Here is a 22,143-nt window from a genome sequence, read left to right on the forward strand (position 1 = left end):
AACTACGTATTTCAGGCTCATTACTGAAAGAAAAAAACCTGCTGAAACTCTATCTGGCTTCAAATATTTAAGTACATAAGAACCATGCTGAACCACACCAAGGTTCCATCTAGACCAGCATTCTGTTCAAACTGTGGCCAACCAGATGCCTGTGGTAAACCCAAAAGTAGGATATGAGTGCAATAGCACCCTCCCACCCATGTTCCCCATAACTGGCATACATAGGCATACTGCCTCTGATACCCAAGACATTATAGACATTGCTGTACACATTTGCAGCCATAAGGACTAGAAACGTCCCCCCCACCCCCCAAAAGTTGAGGGGCCCAGTGTCACCTTCCTTAGTCCTCTCCCTTCGCAGTCAACACATTCCAAAATACCAGGCTTCAGGCTCACTACTTTATTAGTTAACGACCAGGTACCTTACAAATGCAAATTCTAGGAAACTCTCAGGCTACAAAGGAAACAGCTACTCCACACATTTACAAATACCAATAGAGGAGCCAAAGTGGAAGTTAGAGAAGTTGCCGGCAGTTTGAACAAGAACTTCTCAGCCAGACTAGCTTAGGGGGGTTGCCACTCCCTTACAGTGGCTCCCTCCAACATAGGCTATCACGCATAGCCAACCTGGAGGAGCATCTGAGCTCCGCCTCTAACTTTTCCCACTTCGCTCTGCGACGGACCCTAGCATCCCTCAAGTCATGCCCCGCACTCCTCCTCCTCCCCCGAGACCTGGGTTCTCATGGAGGAGGAGAGGGGAAGCCCTTCAGGTCGAGCCATCTGTGTGCCAAGGCCTTGAGAAGCAGGCCTTGCCATGTCTGAGCTCACTAGGGAGGGAGTCTCCCCCGTTCTGGCCATTCCCATTCTGAGTCTGAGCTGCTAGGTAGCTCCACATGCACAGGTTCATTCCTGACATCCAGGATGCTGAAATCTGCACAGGGAACCAAAGTCTGTGGGTGGGGTTGCACTTGCACAGCATTCTGGAATACACAAAGGCATGGCTGCACAGGAAACAAATTGCAGCTGCACATTCTGTTTATTTACTTCCATTCTTTTTGTATCTGGAATGTTTCTGCGCTGATCATTCCCTCCCTTTTGTCTCTCTCTCTTGTTCTCTCCAGCACCCAAAGACAATGAAGAACGAGTGTTTAGGGAGCGGATGCGGCCAAGGAAGCGCCAGGGGGCAGTGCGACGCAGGGTCCATCAGGTTAACGGGCACAAGTTTATGGCCACCTATCTTAGGCAACCAACCTACTGTTCACACTGCCGAGACTTTATATGGTAATTTTTTTTATATATGGCGTCATTTCTGATAGGAACTAGCTCCTTGTATTTGCATAGTAACATAATTGTTCTGAGTTGCCTTGATTATTTGAATCATCTATTTCAGGAAAAAGTAATGAATTATTATTATCAATAACAAAAATGATCATTTGCAAAAATATATGATGGACAATGAACTCGTCACGCCCTCTGGCAGTGAAACCGAGTTACGCTGCAGCCCCGTGCACACACTGCATAGCGCTTCAGTTATGGGGCGGTATAGAAACGTTAATAATAATAATAATACCACCACCACCTATGAGTAAGCCCTATGCTCAAAGTCCCATTGAGTATAGTGGGACCTACTTCTGTGTAGACAGCATAGAATTGCACTTTTAGTTCAGAACCTTCCTTAGATCCAATTAAGGACCAGTCTGATATTTTGGCTTTCGCCATCTCCAAATAGTGGTAATGAAGCTGATGTGTGGAATTCAGTATGGATGCACTTCATAGCCAGCACTCGTTGGATGAGTGAAAATTCCCACAGCCTATCCAAGAAACGGCAGCTGCAGAGCCCATTGCTCAGTGAACCCCTTTGGACAATCAAATTCCACTTGGGTTGCCATCCCTTGGCAACTGCGGGCCTAATCCTATGCATGTTTAGACCGAAATAAGTCCTACAACTCCCAACATTCTCCAGCCAGCATAGCTGGGGGATGCTGGAAGTTGTAGGACTTATTTTGGTCTAAACATGCGTAGGATTGTGTTCTGCAATGCTCAGGGCTCAAGGCAAAAAGACTGTCTGACTCCAGCCAGTATGTCTGTTTTACAGAGCTGCTGGTGATATAACATTTGAGGTGATCACTCCTAGGGTTTCATTCTCCCTCAGATCGCCCTACATGCAGCAGAAAGGAATGTTTAGCCAGCCTTATCTGTCTAAATTTGGTTTGTAAAGCCTCCGGCCCTTTCCTATTGCACCTAATTTGGTTTGTAAAGCCTCCGGCCCTTTCCTGTTGCACCTAATTTGCTTTGTAAAGCCTCTGGCTCATTCCTGTTGCACCTAATTTGCTTTGTAAAGCCTCCGGCCCTTTCCTGTTGCACCTAATTTGCTTTGTAAAGCCTCCGGCCCTTTCCTGTTGCACCTAATTTGCTTTGTAAAGCCTCTGGCCCTTTCCTATTGCACCTGTCTGTAATCAGTGGTGTAGTGGTACTTTTGAAGTGGAGGCGCTCATCATTACAGTCCCTAGAGCCACACCCTCAAGGAGAGTCCTGAATCCCAAGCAGCCGTGTTGATCCGTACCCACAAACCACTTCTAGGAGTTTTCACCTGTTAGGAGGAGGACTTTTGTAAAGCTAATGGATCTTAATTGCCTGCTCAAGACCAAGCCACCCCAAAATAATTTACGTTACAACAAGGAACAGCATAGTATCGCTGGGAAGATTTATTTCCTCCCAGCTACTGTGAGGATTGCAGCTGAGCTCAGAGGGAACGTGGGGTGGCAGCTAACCTCAGCGTCCCTGCTAATTAAAAAGTGCTGGCATTGTGAGTCCTAGCTCCACTACACAACTTTACTAATTGTGTGGCAGGGAAGAATTCATTAGCTACAGCAGCTACAGTTGTGTGGCCTTCCACATGTTTTGGCCTGCAACTCCCATCAGCCCTAGCCAGCATAGCCAATGCTAAGGGATGATGGGAGTTGTAGGCCAAGCGTCTGGAGGACCACAAGTTGCCTCCCCCCCCCCCCCGAGCGACAGCTTCTCTGGCCTTTGTAGCAGCAGCCCTAGCCAGTCTTGATTCCAGTGGTGGCCAGTGACTCCAGTCCCAGGCAGGCAGCAATTCCATGCTGGGTTTTCATTACCACCAGCCAAAGCTCTAAAGGTGCTGAACCTTATCCCGCACCTTAGATAGCACCTTTAGAGTTTTGGCTCATTGTAACTAAAACCCGGAATGGAAGCGTTTCCCCTCGGGAACTGAAGTGACCAGCTGCCACTGCTTGCTTCTCCATCAGAGCCATCAAAGGTGCCAGTTCAGGGCCAGCATCCACAAACCTGATCAGTACTATGAGACACATACGACTGCACAGACACACATGACTCCTTCCACGTAATCGTGTGTTTCAAAAGAAAAGTTATTAAAGGGGGAAATGGAATACCAAGGAGCAAGAAGAATGGCCTATTTTAATTTTTGGCATGGAACAAATAATAGCTTGGTGGCATTTCAGAAAATGTAGGAGGGAAACCAGCAAAAAGCAGGTTTCAGCCTTGAGAATTCCATCTGTTCAGTGAAGAGAACAATATCCTTGAATAAATAAGAATGTAGCTAGCCTGCATATGGTGCATGCGCCCCTGGTCGTTTACTGTGTCTCTTTACCACGACAACATGAAAATTTGTCTGAACTCTGTTTTCAGTTCCTGATTTGCTCTCTATGTGTTTTTGTCTACAGGGGAGTAATAGGAAAGCAAGGGTACCAATGTCAAGGTAAGGAGAATTGCATCTATTAGAAATATTAATGGAATATAGAAGGAGCTAGGGTATTTGCTGTGCATTGGTCCTTGGTTGGAACAGACGGTGATTTATGGCTTACAGGAAATTGCAGCCAGGCAGATGTTTTGAGTATATGAATACCCAGTAGTTCTGGATGCCCTGGATCGATCATGGTTAGAGAAATAAACCTGAGAAAGTGTGGGAGGTCACCCTGATCCCTTAATTCTTTTCTGCTTGCAGAAGAGCTGTTCTTTGTGTGCAGCCCCTGCGGGGCCCACCCCACAAAGTGAATAAAAGAAGATCCACACCACTGCCCTCCATGTGCAGGAGCCTGTGTGGAATTCTGAACCTCAGAGGAGCCCTGCTGGAACGGACCAAAGTTCCACCTAGTCCAGCATCCTGCTTCCAACAGTGGCCAACCAGCTGCCTCTGGAAAGCCCACCAGCAGGGTTTGAAGGCAGTAGCTATCTCTAGGTGTTGCCCTCCAGAAGTGGGTGCGCTCCTGCGGGATGGGCGTGGGTAATAAAGGCAGCCCAGGCAGTTTGGTAGAGTGAACCAGCACATGTTTCCATATACACAAGGTGTGGTCAAGGTGGAAATGGGCACAGAGGCAGTGCAGTCTGGGTAGCCAGTCTCTCCTCCCTGATTGGCTGTTTTAATGCATTGGCGTTGGTGTGTATCAGTCCACACCAAAATTCCATGTGTAGTTCTGCAAGGACTCCTTTGCCCACAGTTTTTATTTATTTCTTTATTTAAAATAGTTCTAGGCCACCTTTCAGGGCAGGAGCCCCCTCCCAAGGCAGTTTACAACAATAAAATAGACAGATACACTTTCATAAAAATAACAGTCTAAAACAACAACAAGAAAAACAGACACACATAATCAAGGGAAGGCTAGACAAGTAGGCCTTCCTAAAAGCCTGCAACAATGGGGCCTGATGAACGCTTGATGGCAACCTGTTCCAGAGCTGTGGGGCCACTGCAGGAAAGGCCCACGCTAATCTCTGGATCAGGCCTAGTATCTGGTGAAGATCCAGGCCATGTCAACATGAAGGGCTGTTTCAAGGCGCAATCCTATGCATGGTTAAACCAAAAAGAGCCCTACAACTCCCAGCTCCAGCCACCACTGTTAGCTGGGAAATGCTGGAAGTTGTATGACATTTTTCTGTCTAAACATGCATAGGATTGTGTCCTCCATTAAATAATTTTTTCTCTTTTTGCTTATTTTTTAAATTAGCAATAAAAATTCAACAATGAAATCAATCCAAAAATATAGATAGTCATAATAGTCCAAGAGACTATGTCAAAATAATTCAAGAGACTGTCAGAGAGTACAAAAAGGTTTGACTTACAAAAGTTGTGTCATCTGCAAAACCTCCAGTCTTGTGAACAACTGCTGGGGTGTTTGCAGGAGGAATCCCCTAGAAAAGGGGTAGGCACCCTGACGCCCTTCAGATATTTTGGACTACAACTTCCACAATCCCTGACTATTGGCCATACTAGCTGGGCCTTATGGAAGTTGTAGTCCAGCAAAAAAAAAAAAAAATCTTTAATTCAATTCTCTCTTGTCTGTGGACACAATAAGAAAACTGTCTTTGTGGAAACTCAGGCTGTCACAGTTTCTCTTGTTTACAGTTTGCACTTGCGTAGTCCACAAGCGATGCCATGAGCTTATAATAACAAAATGCGCTGGATTGAAGAAGCAGGAAGCCCACGACGAGGTAAATATTTATAGAAGAAATGGTCTAGATAAAAGGAAGCTGTGTTTTTGTGGGATATATATATATATATATATATATACACACACACACACACACACACACACACATACATGCATACACACACCCACACACACATGCACACACACACCCACACACACATGCACACACACATGCACACACTTATATGTCAGTTCAAGTCACTGCCACCTCCCCTATTTGCTGAGAGAGAGAGAGAGAGAGAGAGAGATGGGTCTTGCTTGCATCATTCTAGTCTCTGTTTAGTATATCATTTACTTTTGCATGACCAGAGAATGGCTCTGGCTAATTTCTTTGGGAACAACTATTATTGGTTGTTTCAAAGAAAACCAAGCATAGTATGGTAAGGGAAAAAAGTAGAATTTGATGCTACTTACTCATGGGGTTGCCACCAAAAACAGTGGTTCTGCCTTGTTCACTAACCTCTTCTTCACAACATGTGGTAAGAAACCTCATACGGTGACGTTGTCATGTGGAGCGCAGGGCTGCCTCCCTTCCCCCCAAATCAAGGTGCATAGTACCCAAGGCCGGTCAGGTTCTTTCGGCATGTGAGGCAAGAAATCCCACCAGTTTCTCTCCCTCTCCTTGTCAGTAAAAATACAATAATAGTAATAATAATACATTAAGGGCAGAATCCTATGCATATTTAGAAATAAGGGCACAGATTAAAAAAAAGTCCTACAATGCCCAGCATCCCCCAGCTAGCTGGCTGGGGAATGCTTGGCGTTGTAGGGCTTTGTTTCTGTCTAAACACGCATAGGATTGCACCCTTAAATAACTAACGTAGGAAGCTGCCTTATACTGAGTTAGACCATTGGTCCATGTAGCCCGGTATTGTCTATACTGACTTACAGCAGCTCTCCGGGGCTTCAGGCTGGAGTTTTTCCAGCCCTATCTGGAGACACTGGGGATTGAACCTGGGACATTCTGCATGCAAAGCAGATGCTCTAACACTATGCCATGACCCCTCCATAATAAAAATTGCTGCGTTTTCCTGGCAACCTGAAGTGGCTGCCTCACTCTGCCTAACGGCAAGGCCAGGCCTGTGCATTTCCCCCTGCTCTCCTCTTCCTCCACGTGGCAGACAGCAGTGGGAAGCAAAGGCAGGGAAACACACATGATGTTCATAGCACACATTTCATTGTCTGTTGTTACAGGGGAGAGGAGAAGGAGGAGGAGATAGGCAGAGAGCTGCTGTTTTCAGTGGCAATCCTGTGTTTGAGGTAACGTCTCCACCTGCGCTGTGAACAGCCATTTCCCTTCTGTATGAAAAATAATTACTATTTAATTATATTGTTATGTGCTGTCATCCTAATCCTCTGAGCAGTGAGAACTCCATGGATGCAAGCATTTCCCAGGGCTGTTTTCCTTTGAATGAGATCATTGCAGACCAGGCATTCTGTAGTATCTGCATTTATTTACAAATATACAGGTTGAGCGTAGGTGGAGATTCACAGCGTAACACCCCAACAGACACTTCTCCCCCATCAGATTTCTGGGAGGGGGGGCACTCCTAGCACCATGACAGCACCAGCGAAATCCCCCAGCTGTTTCCTTCCCTGAGACTGGCCCAGTTCGTGCAGTCATGCCAGAGGAAGTAAGCCACAGTGCCTTATTTCCCCCACTGCGCTTGCCGGTCACATGCCAGGACAATTGGCGTAATTATTGTTGCCAGCACAGCTTGCCACGTCATGCAACTCTGGTGGGGGTGTCTCTTGTTGCTGCTGTTAACAAGTCACCCAGAAGCCACAGGCAGTCACCCAGAAGCCACAGCAACAAGCCACCCTCGCTGGGTTCACACAGCCCAGCAAACTGTGCCGGTGAGGTTAATTCCGCAGATCCCCCCGGCCTCCACCCAGCACACGACTGCCACACACAGTGGGGGAAATAAGCCACTGTGGCGTATTCCCCCACCATGATCATGTGAACCGGGTCAACATCTCAGCCGCAACCCAAGCTCCCTGCATTAACAGGGACTAAGTTAGAGAATGCCAAGTCATTCCTTGTGCTCCCAGAGTTGATAACCATTTAGTTAACACCAAGACTTCAGGCGCCTGAGCAAGATCTGGCCAAACAATCTTCCTTAGGGAGGAGGAAAGGAAGATCCCATTCAGACATTTGCTTAACAAGAGGTCAGACAGACCAGAGGCGTCTGCCATGAGCAGCTCTTTTGTAAAGCTGGTGGGTCTCAATTGCCCATTCAACACCAGGCCATCTGGAAATAGTTTGCATTAACTCACAACTACATATTGTTACTGGAGAAATCCATTCCGCTGTCGCCCCTTCCTGCGACTTTGAGGATTGCAGCTAAATTCAGAGGGAACTGAGGAGCCTGAGCTGGGGGGCGGAGCATGTCTGTGTGGCAGGTGACACTATCATCTCTGCTCATCAGATGGCCCTGGCATTTCGACCCTATGAGCCCTAGCTACACTACACCACTGGATACCCACCATGTCATTGTTACAGCTTTATAGCAGATGAATGTTTTACTTTCATCCCCTGTGTTGTCCCCTCAGCCTTGCAGTCCTGTATTCGTGCTTTGATATCTCATGTCAGATGGTGGTCTACCAACTTCTGACATGCCTTTCTGCTAGTAAGGGATATGGGAATTCCTGTGCTGATTTACATTCTCAGGCACCAGGAAGGTTGGAGGCATTTCAGAATGGGTGCTTTTATTGTTGGAAGGACTCCTGGAGAAAAGCCAATGAAAGGAGGATTGTTTCCGGCGGGTGGGGGTAGGGAGATCATGCAGTGAATTTCCATGTGCAATTGGGAACTCCTTTAAACAACTGATTGGTTGTTTATGAAGCAAATGTGATCCATTTAGGGCAGTAACTTTTCCAAATGGTATTCTGTACAATCCAGAGGCTCCTTCAGAATGACGCAAGGGTCCCCAATAAATCAGTAATGGCAGAGAAGCTCCCCTTAAGGCGCAATCCTATACATGTTTAGACAGACAAAAGTCCTAGAACTCCCAGCATGCAGCTGGGGAATGCTGGGAGCTGTCGGACTTTTTTCTGTGTAAACATGCATAGGATTGCACCCTTAGTTAGCATTTGTGCCCACTGAGCATGTTCAGTCTACATTGTGCGGGGGGTCCCCCACCACGCCTTCCTCTGGTAGGGTTTTCTTTTTCCTGAAGTTTTCTTTGTACATTTGCAAACTTTGAGGTTCCAACAAGTCTGCTGATACGTCCCTCTTTGTCAAGGGCTCCTTGGAGGCCTCTCTCAGTCTAATCCAGTAGCCAAGTCCAGACACAGACAAAGGGATTCTTTTCAAAGCTTTATTCCTCTTTTACAACTTAACAACTCTACTGTTAGCAACTTGATCTGAGCAGCAGAGTACCTATGCCCTAAGTTGGAACAGTTGGTCCCCGTTTGAAAGGGAATCACTGGCAGACCCTGAACTTAAGGGCTAGGGAGAGTCTCTCCCCTTTTCCCTTGGATCCTCTGGGCGCAGCCGTTGTTTGCGCGCCAACCGGGCACTACGCCTCCTTTCCGCACCCTCCATTTGGCGCCGCTCTCTGCGTCGGCGTCGCGCATCCAGCAAGTCTGCTTCCTGCGCTCTGTCACTCCCAGGACTGCTATCTAAGCTAGGAATGCCGGTGGGAGGAATCTCTGTCAGCTGTTGGCCCTGGGAAAGATGAGTGCACTCCTCTCCCAGGAGCGACTCCTCTTCCTCAGAATCAGAACTACTCTGGGATTCTATGGGCTCAGTGTCCACCCTGACACTCTTGTATGTGGATGGTGCTGTTTTGGATCAGCGCATGGAGAATCAAGAACCGAGTTTGCAATTACTGTATATGGGGCAGGGGGCTTTTTTGGCTCAAGGGTTGCATAGCCTCATTACAAACCTTCCCTGGGGCCACACTATACTGGTCACCCAAATACAGGCCCGATCCACCCAATTCTCTCTCTCTCTCTCTCTCTTTCTCCCTCTCCTTCTCGCCTCCCCCCTTCTCTCTGTCTCTTTCTCACTCACACTCACCCACTGCCATTCACACTCCCCATACCATTCAATCCCCCCCCCCTGCTTTTCTCACTCTCTTTTTGTGGTAAGTAATTTGCAAGTCATTGACTGGTAAAGACTTGAGGGCCAGTGTGGAATTTTGTTTGTGCTGTCATGCTTTGCTGTTTTCCCTCCAGGTGGGCTCCCAGCGCTTCAGTGTCAACATGCCTCACAAGTTCAGCATTCACAATTACAAAGTGCCCACCTTCTGTGACCACTGTGGTTCGTTGCTCTGGGGACTTCTGAGACAAGGTTTACAATGCAAAGGTAAGATGCATTCCTGCTTTGCAGCCCGGGTTTCCCCATTCAGGACTTCCTCTTACAGTGCAGTCCTATGCACGTCTGCTGAGAAGTAAGTCCATCGAGTTCAGTGGGCCTTACTCCCAGGTCAGTGGGGATCAGATTGTGGCGTTAGCTTTTCTGCTAGTATGAGACAACTATAATTCTAGCAAGTAATAAGAGCCCCCATTCCCAATCAGGTACATTACATAAGCCACAAACCCGCACATCGTCATGCCCCCTCTGGAGGAATCCTCAGATGATGATGTGAAGCCTGAGCTAGATGTCCCTGGGCAACAAGGCACTTCAGGGGAACCTGGGGCTGACCAAGAAGGTCCCTTGGCCCTCAGGAGAGAGGACTTCAGATCTTCCCCCTTGAAAGGTGGGCAGTTGTGCTTCCGAGTCAGAGGGGGATGCTGAGCCACCACCCAGCCCCCAAGAACACCAGCGCCTGAAGGAACAGGCTCAGACCATGGCCAGGCAAAGGAACGCCTGCTTGCATAAAAGGCCCCTTTGGGAGCAAGACCCTCCTCATCAGTAGAACTTTTGCCGGAGGGCTTGTAATGAACTGCAGCTGAGTCCTGAGTGGGGCTCATGAAGTTCTGGCCATATAAGCCTTCAGTATCAGCCTAGCCATTGCTGGAAACAATGTATTTTGCCATCTTTGTTTTTCTGAGCTCCATGGTTGAACTTTCATGCTACTGACCTCGAACTCCTGCTTGATTCTCCTTCTTGGTGTATTGTATCTGACTGCTGATCTGTGTTTTGACCTTAGCTGCTCTTCAGGTCTCTCTCTTGGAACTCTCCCTCTTGCCTGCTAAAACTGTGCCTTTGACCATTGTCTGTTTATTGACTTGCTTTTGGATTGCCCCTTCATTTAACCTAACGCCAAGCTTGATCCAGCCATAGCAGGACACACATTGGTTGGATCCAAGATCGTTGTTCCACCAATGGGAGGGTGCCACTGGCAGAATAGGACTTCCCCGGACACTGCTCTGCCCTGCAGCCCCTCGCATGCCTTCCATATCTGCTCTGGAGAGTCCCCCGATCCTCCAGAGCAGTTTTGGAGAGTGCACGGGGAGCTGTAGCAGGGAGGAGAGGATGGGAAGTCCTATTAGCCATGCCATTTGGAGGGCAAAAAGAAAATAATGCTTTTCCTCCAAAGGATGCAATATTGTATGCAGTATTAATGTGCTTACAATTTTGTGCACTTTTTTCCGTCCACAAGAGGGCACTCAAATATAAAGTATAACACTAGCATCATTACTAAGCTGTCAACAAACAAGAAAGAGTCTGAATATTAAGTAGCCCAATTTTTTGCTGCTTCCTTTTCTATATTTCAAGGCAGAACTCCCTGAAATATTTGTCATGTGAGGCAGATAGAGCATTTTCTGGTCTTAGTTTGGGCCTGTGTAACATACCATGGGCTACATACATCCTCTGTATTTGGAGCTCCCTGGGGTAAAACTCATTTTTTGCAGCCCCTTCCACCTCTTTGGCCCACCCAAGCCCATAAAAAGTAAGTGTGGGAGGATGCTTGTGTTACTGTGTCCACATTGCTTCTCCTCTCCCTGGCTTCACAGGCACATGGTGGAATTGGTGCCAGTTTTCCCTGCTTGTGGAAGCCAAATAGCCGCATGCTCAGCTGACGTGCCTCTGAGTCTTCTTACTTACCTATTTTTTTGGCATGCATTTTTTGGCATGCCCACCTCGCCGCCACTCCTGCCCATCAGCTGCTTCCACTTTGTGCACAGCAGCTGCGGGATGCCTGCAAGAGGTCAGCCAAAGTATCGTGAGAGTTAATTGTGCCATGGCTGCTGCACAAGGTGGAAGCAGCTGACGGGTAGAAATAGTGGCAAATGCACACCCAAAAAAGTAAGCTGGCTTGCAGACAGGCGTAATCAGCTGGGTTGGCTGGCTAGCCAGCTGTCTGCCCAAGCAGGTTACATGGGCGGAAGGTAAGCGAGTGAGTGGCCACTTCTTGGTCTAGGTGGTCAGCAGGACCAAGAAGCAGCAGGGCCCTTTGGAGGGGGAGAGCAGCACAATTCACTGCTCTTCCCATATTCCGCAGCCTGATGCGCCCACATCAGGCTGCTTCATGGCAGGGCTGGCCCTGCTCCTGATGTTTAACAGTTCTATGGCAGGCAAGGACGCCATGGTCTTCTCCACGGTGGGAATAACTGTACCCATTGAACTTGGCTGGTGCAGATGGGTGAGAATTTCATCCCAGTTCGCTTTTTATAAGATTGTACCAAAATATGTAAAGTTCTTTATGTTTGGGAGAGAAGTTGAGATTTTAAAAATTTGTATGTGGGAGAAAGCAAAACTGAGAGATACAGACACATCCCTGAATGGTTGCTGCTGTAACAGAATACTAGTTGAGATGGAGCTTGTCTGATCTAGGAAGGCTGTTCTTGTATTCTTAGAATATCTAACAGGCTATGAATTGAATACGCGAATGCTAGTGTAGCCCTTTCCCATCGAAATCACTTTCTGAATACAAGGAATATTGCTACAATCCAGGACCCTTACGATCCAGATAGATGGTAGATACTGATATCTCAAGACAACCTAATCTAATTTCTCCTGGCTTTTTTCCCTCTCTCCCTGCCTGCTTTAAATTACAGTTTGCAAGATGAATGTACATAGACGCTGTGAAACAAATGTGGCACCAAACTGTGGAGTGGATGCTAGAGGGATAGCTAAAGTCCTCGCAGATCTCGGCGTCACTCCAGATAAGATCACTAATAGTGGACAAAGGAGGAAGAAGGTAACCAAATGAACCATCTTAAATATGAACAAATGACCATTCTGCACTATGAAGAATGAAAGAATTGATCCTGTTTCCTTCACTTAGGTGTGAATCTCTGTGCATAACTACACATTATAGGTGACTTAAGGATGTTTGAGGAATTGGATATTTGCGAGTTCCTACACAAAGATGACCTTATCTTCACCCCTCATGCTAATATGCAGAATGGAACTTAGCTATCCATGGGATTTCATAGAATCAAAGACTTGAAAGGGAACTTCCAACCTTCTCCAAATATTGCAAAGCAGTTCTTGGCAGTTTAAGCATATCAAAATATGAATTTAGAAATGTTGTTAAAACTACATATTTTGGGATGAATTGACAGATTACTATGGAAATGGAAAGGAATGATGGGTAAAAGCATGCAAAAGTGACACAGGCCAAAAGCAGAGATTCGCCCATCTGTATGGGTTATGTAGCTGCCACAAAATGGCAGCCCTGTGTTGCATTCTCTCCTATACCTCTGTCATGGAGCAGCCCCTGCAAGCGGCAGCCAGTAATGTGAAGTGGGTAAATGCAAAACATCTTCTCCTCACAAGATGGATAAGCATTCCTAAACATTGCCGCAGGTGAGGGAATACTTGATTCGGACATGCTTTTTTAAACAGCAGCCCTGTGTCACCCGTAATTAGGAATGGAGCAGGTTTTGCACAGTCCATACATCTGTGTTTTGCAGGTTGTCAGGTGCCCTTTTTTTCCATCGTCTGCTCACAGACAGATATGATTTTGTTTCGTCATGTGGAAAAATACACAAATAATTACATCAGAGGTTTTGTAACAATTTACATAATTTATCTTACTATGTAATGTTTAGCGTATTCGCTAAATGTTACGTACTAAGGTACATAACCCCTGTACCACTAAACCTTTCCTCAGCAGAAACTTGGGTATTTTCCTATGAATAAATGTGCGTAAGTTTTGGGAAAGTACAAAACAATCCAAAAGTTTGCAGACTCTGCACAGTCTGATTCTGCAGGTCGGATTCTGAGTAATCTGAGCTCATTTTAGTCCATCTCGAATTTCTCCAGCATCCCCACCTACAATGTGTAGTTAGTCCTTGATGCAACTGAATGAGCTGGAAGATACTCTGGAAGGACTTAGGGCCAAACCTCACATTCAGGATGGGTTAATGAGTGATGTTCGAGCCCTCCACGATTCTCAGAACATCGGCTCACCACTCGTCTCATGCCCACTTTATGTCCGCATCTGCAATCGCTTCTCAAATTTTGTTCGTTGCCCAAACGAACAGCAATCAAACAGGAAAGTTGCACAGCAATTGAATGTGAAAGCTGCACACAAATCCCCCAAGCTGCATACATTTCCCCCATAGACTAAAATGGGGCTGATTTCGTGTATGAGAAAAATTTGTGCAACTTTAGAAATTTGCACAAAATGAGCAGGGAAATTTGTAAATTGAGCGCAAGCATGTATTCAGCGATTTGCAAACATATTTGGCAGACATATCGTTGCATTTGCATTTGGGGTTATGAACAGGGCAGGCTCATATGTTCTGTGAGCAAAAATGAAATTTTTGTACATCCCTTCTTCACATCACCCTTAATGCATAGCATACAGCTTCACCTTCTGATTTTCTTTAAGTAATTACAGGCGTGTGGGGAGGAGGATATATGGGGGGGTTGCAACACAGGGAACGGGGGTTTATCCATTCCATCCCCAGCCATGCCACTGAACGTCTTCCCCCACCACCACCACCATCACTAGAAACATTAATAAAACGTTCTCACTGGTGCCAATGGGAACTTTTTTCCTAATGTTCTTACCCTTTTGGGACATCTGATCATCGGGGAGGGGGGCACAGCAAGGGTGGGATGGGATAAATGTCTCATCCCCACACACTGCAAGCCTGTCCCCCAGATCCTCCCACACCTGTAATTACTTAAAGTAAATCAGAAGGCAAAGCTACATCCTACACGTTAAAACAGAACATGTAAGTTGGCCCTTAGACTCATTTGACCTCAGTCGTAATGGTCACGAGGGCCTTTATTATTTTTCAATTGTCAGAAGGAATCATTCTTGTCAGAAAGCCATGTAAACATCAAAGTCACTAGCTTTGAAGTCCCGCTCTGGGAACACATATGAACATAAATAGTCTTATCTGGTTGTGAAACTGGCAAAAGATCATTCCTTGTCCGATGTTCCCATCAACCCTCCATGACATTATAGTGATGACAAATGGAAAGGCACCGAAATAACATTCTTCTGAAAGAGATTTGGGTTCAGCAGAAGTTTGCAAAGTCACTTCACAGAAGCTGATCCCTTCCGCATTGGGGCAAAAAGAAAGAAATCACAAACCATCTCAGGTACATTGGGTCAGCTGTGCCAAGAGTTACACATAACTTCAGTGCAATCCTATGTGCGGCTGTTCAGAAGTACATACCATGGGACTTTCCCCCCAGATAAGTGTGTATTGGATTGCAGCTAGGGATGGCACGGGCGCCCAATTTCCTCTGAGAATCCAGCGGAACTGCCCCTGTCCACCACCCCAAGCCCCGCTCGCCGAGCCCCTGCCCCCACTCGGTGTGTGGCCCAGACTCACCCCAGCAACCTCATCAAGCTGCGTGGTTGCCATTTCTGAGAAATAAAATGGCGATTGCAATATGCGCATTTTCGCATATGTGCAAAAATGCACATTTGGTGAATGCACATATTCATGTATGTGTGAAAATGCACATTTTTGAAAAAATGCAATTTCGTGCATACGCAAATATGCACATCTGTAAAAATGCACACTTTGCACATACTATTGCCATTTTATTTTCCCAAAAATGACGACTACAGAGCTCGATGAGGCCGCTGGGGTGGGTGTGGGCTGCTTGCTGAACACGGGAGGGGCTCAAGCAAAGTCTGGAGACTGGCAAGTAGGAGCAGGGGTGGGGCAGGCACCCAGAGAACCCAGGTGGGGGTGGGTTCACGCATCTCTAATTGCAGCCTTTGTGTCCTGGCATTGGTTGTCCTTGGAGCGCCTTCCCGGTAGAAGTGATGGCCATAGCATCGGTTTCTCACTGGGGATTTCTGGGACTCGTATTCTCAGTCCTGCTGCTGTCAGGAGTAGATGCTATGTTGGAGGCCCTTATGCCTGCCTGCCATCCTCCGTATGGTGATGGGGCATAGATCAGGATTTTAGGACTCAGGCAGGTTCACAGAGCCGGTGTGGTTAGAGTGTTGGACTGGGACTCGGGAGGCCAGTTTCTAGTCCCCACTCAGCCATGAAGCTCACTGGGTGACTTTGGGCCTGTCACTGACTCCTAGCCTAACTTGCCTGACAGGGTTGTTGTGCGGATAAAAGTGGAGAGGAGGAGAAGGACCATGTAAGCCACTTTGGGCTCCTTCCAAGAGGAAAAAGGCAGGATATAAATGTAGGAGTAGGAAGAGTAAATGATGATGATGATGATGATGATATAGTATGGGAAGACTGTGGTGCTGCACGCTCTAGCATCAAGATGGATGACTTGTTAGTCACCAGCAGCTTTGCATCATTTTGACTGACTGGTCCTGCTAATACCTCATCCTTCCTCTGAAGAGTCTCAGAGTGACTTCCATACCTCTCCCAGATGATCTCCCACCCAGGTCATTTATAGTATCAGCCCTCTTCAGCACTAGGAGTAGAGCAACATCTCATTCCTTCTGAGGATATTCCTTGCACAAATCATGCTGAATTTGGAAATCTGCATTTGGTAGACATCAGCGTTAAGTCGAGTATCCTCATCTTTTGCTGAGCCAAATCTCTCTTAAATCCACCCAAACTCTACTCTTGCACAACTCCTCTTCATACTAACTCACACTTGTGTTTCAATGGGTGCTCCGTGAATTATGACCTTCCATTCAGACAGGATTGGAATTCAGTGCAGAAAGTTAAGAAGATCTCATTTCAGAAGTTATGTTTTGGGGGGTAGGGTGTAGGCTTCCCATATGTGACTCAACTTGAGTTTCAGCTAGATTTTTTTTTCCTGTGCATTTGGCAAGCATAGCAGCATTTACCATGCTCAAAATGGGACTTTTTCTAACAAATTGAGTTTTCCATACAGTGAATACAATAATTTCTTTTTAAGGATGAATTGCCATGCTTGTCTATCTGTGATGCAGATGGCAACTCAGGTATTTTCACTTGCCTTCCTCTTTTGGTGCAGCAGCTTTGTTATTTGGAATTGCATCTTTGCTCTCTCCTAAACGTCATGTCAGAACAACACCCCACAATGGCTAAGTGTCCCTTTTGTCGGCCTCTTCTTAGCTTGTTCCAGGTGCAGAGTCTCAACCACCGGTTCCTGGATCCTCACCAGGAGAAGATGATCGGTCAAAGTCAGCGCCAACTTCCCCGTGTGATCAAGGTTCACCAACTTTTCTTTTCTACTGATAAATATATGGCATTCTTTTGGTCTTCTCACTGAGCCATGGCATTGTAAAACTGCAGGGCTGCCAGCTCAGATTTAACCAAGGCATATGGGACTGCCTTATCCTGAATAAAGGTCAACCTCATCAGGTACTATCTACTGGGACCTGCGGTAGCACTCCAAGGTCTTGGATGGGGCCTTTTCCCTGCTTTTGTACCTAACATCCCTTGAAGGGATCTTAGGTTAAAGCTTAAATGGAAATGCTGGTACTGAACTTGGGACATTTTATAAGCTAGCCTTCCCTACCCTGGCGCCTTCCAGATGCATTGGACTACACACCCTACCATCCCCAGCCAATATGGCCCCACATCTTGAAGGCGCCAGGGAGGGGAGTCCTGCATTGTAGCATCTTTATTACTGTATCGTTGTAGCGGTTGCTGACAGTTCTCACAAGGTTCTGGAATGGACACACACACACACATTCCCCACCCACACACTCCCCGCCAAGGCTGAGGGAGAACTGAGACCATGTGGGGACTTTGTGTCTCTCTGTATAAGATTGGGGTGCCAAATGGGAAACTCCATGGCTCGGTTTCTTCAAGATCCTTGCAGCAGAAGGCGGATCCGGGTGGCCTATAGCCCCTTTTCCTCTGGTCTCTGGCTTACACTTCCCCATGAGGCCCCTCTGTTTCCTCTCTGAAACTCCATGGCTCGGTTTCTTCAAGGTCCTTGCAGCAGAAGGCGGATCCGGGTGGCCTATAGCCCCTTTTCCTCTGGTCTCCGGCTTACACTTCCCCATGAGGCCCCTCTGTTTCCTGCTCCCTGGACACCAGGAAGGACAGTGGAGGTCAACCGGAATTGCAGTGGGCCTCAGTCCTCTCAGTCCTGATTCTCACAGTCTTTTAGGGCACAGTCCTATTGATTGCTCCCTCTCCACTTGGAGGTCCCTGGACTAGGAGATTTCTGAGTTCCCAGTGCCTGCTGGGCTGAAGCTGGCCGGGTGGGAGCAGCAGCAGAGTGCCCATCCTGTCTTCACGTGCCCATCTTCCCTGATTTTTGCTAGATGAGCTTTTCAGCCTGTCTAGCGAGGACACTTGAGGGGGGAAGGGAAGGGAAGTGGGGGAGGCGCAGGATAAATTGTATCTTGACCTCTCTGGTCTTCTCCCCTCCCCACTCACCAGAACACCCCTTTTTCCCCTCTCTGAGGTTAATATCCAGTCTCGGAGAGGCAGCTGGCATGATTCTCTCTGTGCCAGCTGCAAGCAGGAGGGGTCTGGGGTTGGCTCTCCAACTCCCCCTTCCAGGCTTGGAGCGCTGTCTCCAACCTCAGGTGGGGGGTGCAAGGTTCCAAGCCATCCTATGGACCCTGAGACACTTGCCCAGGGACCATAGGATTGCTGTCTTTTAAGTAGAGCAAGTGAAAATAATGCCCGCTTCTACTTCTTCCAAAATTAATATAAAATAACATTGCAGAGATGTTTGTGATTTCTGTAAAATATCTATTCATTAACTGAGTTCTACTCGCCTTTCCTCCCTCAAAATGGCAGTCAAGGCAGCTAACAATAAAATCCAGATTAACAAAATCTTAATTAAAACATAGCTTACAGACAAATAAATTAAAAGCACAGTTAAATACACAACAGTAAAAGAAATAAACAGCACCAACCAATTAAACCTCCCTTCAGCAACAGACCAGCTTGTACACCAAAGACCTTCCTAAATAAAAACATCTTTACCTGCTGGTAGAAGGACAACCTAGCCTCCCCTGGCAGGGAGTTCCAGAGTTTGGGTATGGCCACAGAGAAGGCTCTCTCTCGCATCCCCATCAAATGTGCTGAGGCGAAGAGAAGAGCCTCCACCTAAGATCTTAATAATAATCTTAAAACCTGGGCACGCTCATATTGGAGAAAGCGATCTTTCAGGTAGCCTGGTCCCAAGCTGTATAGAGTTTATAGGTCATAACCAGCACTTTGAATTGTGCCCAGAAACAGACTTGTAGCTAGAGAAGCTATTGTAAGTAGGGAGTCACATGTTCCCTACAGATGGCCCCAATCAACAGTCTGGCTGCAGCATTTTGGACCAGCTGAAGTTAGGATGGCAGAGGAGCCTGGCTTGGGAGTGGAGCTCAGCAAGTTCTCACGAGCTCAACACCCCCAGATGCCAGTCCATGGACCCCTAAGGTGGCCTGACTCAGCACACACTAAGTCGGGTAAGCTCGCAGTTTTCCAGCTCCTCATTTCCCCACAGGCTGCCATTTTGCATAAAAATTGCAGTTATGCTACCTAAGTAAATTGCGATTTGCGTAAAATTGCGGCCACAAATGGCACTATTTACGGCTGCCATTTTACATTAATCATGATTTGCGTAAGTAGCATGCCTGCGATTTTTACATAAAATGGCAGCTCGTGGGAAGAAGAGGGGCCATGAGCTCTTGCCATGCCCACGGACCAATGGGCAGCTCAGCCCGCACACCAAACGGGTGGGTGGGCAGCGGGAGTCCAGCAAGCGGTGGGTGGGGTGGGCGCGGGTGAGTTCGCCACCCTTAGCTGAAGTAACAGTTTTCAAAGGCAGCCCCAAGTAGAGTGTGTTACAGTAGTCCAGACAGGATTTAACTGAAGCATGCGTGACTATGGCTAGATCTATCATGATCATTTTGATATTTTCTCAGAAATTAAAGAGCTTGAAAACAACATTAGGAAAGCGTTATCATTTGACAATCGAGGAGAGGAGCACAGGGGAGCTGCAACAACCTCAACTGACAACCAGCTTAACACACCAGGGGAGAACGGTGAAAATGGAGAGGTGAAAGCACAGACAAAGCGTATGGGCCTCGAAGAGTTTAACTTCATTAAAGTGTTAGGAAAAGGCAGCTTTGGAAAGGTGGGTAGTCTTTGCTTGCAGCTTGACTGTGTTCACCCTTTTACAAGAAAAATATACGTTACTGATAGGCCCAAGAAGGACATGAATGCACCTTCGCATCCATGGTGCAACCTGTGTTCGTGTAGCATCATGAAAACTGTAGTTTCCCATGCTCATAGAACCATAGAATAGTAGGGTTGGAAGGGGCCTACAAGGCCATCGAGTCCAACCCCCTGCTCAGTGCAGGAATCCAAGTCAGAAAATGATGAGGCAATCATGCTGTATGCCTCTGGACCTTTGCTCCCTGGCCTCTGAAAAGGGGGTTTACCAGGATGTTGCATTAGGCTCAATCCATGCCAAGATGGCTATAGCAAATTCAGGGGAGTCTATATCTTGGGGTAGAATCCAACTAAAGTCTTATTTAGAGTAGACCCATTGAAATGAATGGGACTCAAGTTAGTCATGACTAACTTAAGTCCATGTATTTCAATGGTCCTATTCTAAGTAGGACTTTAGTTGGATTCTACCCTTGGTGTGCAGAAGTGAGATAATCTTCCTATGCATCAGGGCTTGGAGGTAACCGGGTGAGCCCTGACTTGGCAGGGATCAGTCAAGCTCACCAACGTCAGTTTCATGGCTGAGTAGGGATTTAATTCAGGTTTCCCAGTCCTTGTCTGATGTGCCAGCCCACGGATGTTGAACCTCAGGCCTGTGGGCCAAATCTGGCCATCCAGGGTTTCCCAGAAGGCCACATCCCCGTTCCCTTTCTGACCGCCATTCGTTTTCACAGGTTCTCCCCATTCTAAAAGGTTGAAATGCTTCTCCTAAGCCCTAGTGATGGGCAGTAAGAGCTTATAGCTAAAATACACTGGGGTTTGGGGCCACAGCCCCTTTTGCCTTGAGCCCTGCCCAACACTGGAATGCAGCCTCTGGGAGTTCTTCGAGAATTGAACTTGGCCCTTGAACTTGGCCTTAGGGTTCGACAAAGCTGCTACATGTGCTGTCAGTATTTCAGTTTCTGGGCACTCAAGTGGAACCTCTTGTACCATGCCACATCAGTCTATGCCCTGACCCAGAAATTTGACTTCCCACTACGAGTGGTGCCAGCTCTGAGCTGCTCAGTGCTGGGAATTACCTGGCACACCAGCTTAAAACCAGTGCAATGGGGAAAAGTGTCTGCCTAGTCCCTCCAGGGGGTGCTATCCTGAGGGCCAAGCATGGATCAGTGGATAACATAGCACAACCTTCCCCAACCTGTTGTCCTCCAGATGTGTTTAAGTACAACTCCCATGTTTCCAAACCAGCATGTGCTGGCTGGGGATGATGGGAGTTGCAGTCAAACATATCTGTACTGTGCCAGGTTGGGAGAGGCTGATGGAGGAGGTTTGGATGCAGAAGAAAGGAAAGGAAAGGTTCCTCCTGTGCAAGCACCAAGTCATTGCTGACTCCTAGAGGGATGCCGCTTTCGCTGGCATTTTCATGGCAGACTATAGCGGGGTGGTTTGCCAGTGCCTTCCCCAGTCGTGACTACCTTTCCCCCAGCAAGCTGGGTACTCATTTTACCGACCTCGGAAGGATGGAGGGCTGAGTCGACCTGAGCCGGCTACCTGGGACCTGGCTTCCGCTGGGATTGAACTCAGGTCGTGGGGAGAGTTTCAGTTGCAGTACTGCAGCCTACCACTCTGCACCGCTGCTCAGCTGCAGGATGTTCTTATACATGTCATGTGACAATATCTCACATGAACCTACTCTATTTGGTGGCTCTTAGAATAGTTTAGAAAAGAACAGATGGCACCCTTGCACTAAAAAGAACCATGCCAATAACAGATAGCGATCTCTTTTCTGTACAGCCTTACAGTGGTGAAGATGTTTCCCATTTCTAAATTGGATTTTTTTAAATGTCAGTCAGTTGAAAGTATGTCTGGCAATTGAAATGCTAAACTGCAGTTGGTGTCTTTTATCCAGGCAGTTGACTGCAGAAAGTGCTCTGTAGGGGGGCATGACATTTATTCTCCCTGAAGGTGATTCCCACTTCATATTCCCTGATTTTGCAAGCCAAATAATTTGTTTTCCCCCGCAACTTGCCAGCCATGCAAACTCAACAAAGTGTGTAAATCTTAGGCTGTATTTGCTCTGCCTCCTACCGCTATGCTATAAAGAGGAGTCGCAGAGGTGATTTTAATGATGATGGAAGCAGCAGTGTTGAATCTCATTCTCTCCATTATAGATGTGTTGCAGCTTCTTGCTGGTGGAACAAATTGGATGTTTATTTTCTCAGCAACTTATATGGAATTAGAAATCATCTGAAATCTGAAGTGGCAACAAAGTTGG

The 22,143-nt window shown here is 47.1% G+C and overlaps 1 protein-coding gene across 8 annotated transcripts in view; it reads left to right on the top strand.

Moving 5' to 3' along the window:
- The window catches only part of PRKCE (protein kinase C epsilon), a 498,772-nt gene that overhangs the window by 328,175 nt on the left and 148,454 nt on the right, over positions 1 to 22,143 (top strand). For all 8 annotated transcript variants that reach the window (XM_084828974.1, XM_084828982.1, XM_084828976.1 and 5 more), the window contains 7 exons: positions 1,122 to 1,281; positions 3,708 to 3,742; positions 5,384 to 5,469; positions 9,651 to 9,780; positions 12,420 to 12,562; positions 16,854 to 16,950; positions 19,622 to 19,833. In XM_084828974.1, the coding sequence (XP_084685100.1) occupies positions 1,122 to 1,281; positions 3,708 to 3,742; positions 5,384 to 5,469; positions 9,651 to 9,780; positions 12,420 to 12,562; positions 16,854 to 16,950; positions 19,622 to 19,833 (863 nt within the window). The remainder of the gene's footprint in view (positions 1 to 1,121; positions 1,282 to 3,707; positions 3,743 to 5,383; positions 5,470 to 9,650; positions 9,781 to 12,419; positions 12,563 to 16,853; positions 16,951 to 19,621; positions 19,834 to 22,143) is intronic.

Source organism: Heloderma suspectum, chromosome 1 (assembly GCF_057233095.1).
Source record: "Heloderma suspectum isolate Gila_16-S chromosome 1, 16-S_ref, whole genome shotgun sequence".
NCBI classification, from domain to species: domain Eukaryota; kingdom Metazoa; phylum Chordata; class Lepidosauria; order Squamata; family Helodermatidae; genus Heloderma; species Heloderma suspectum.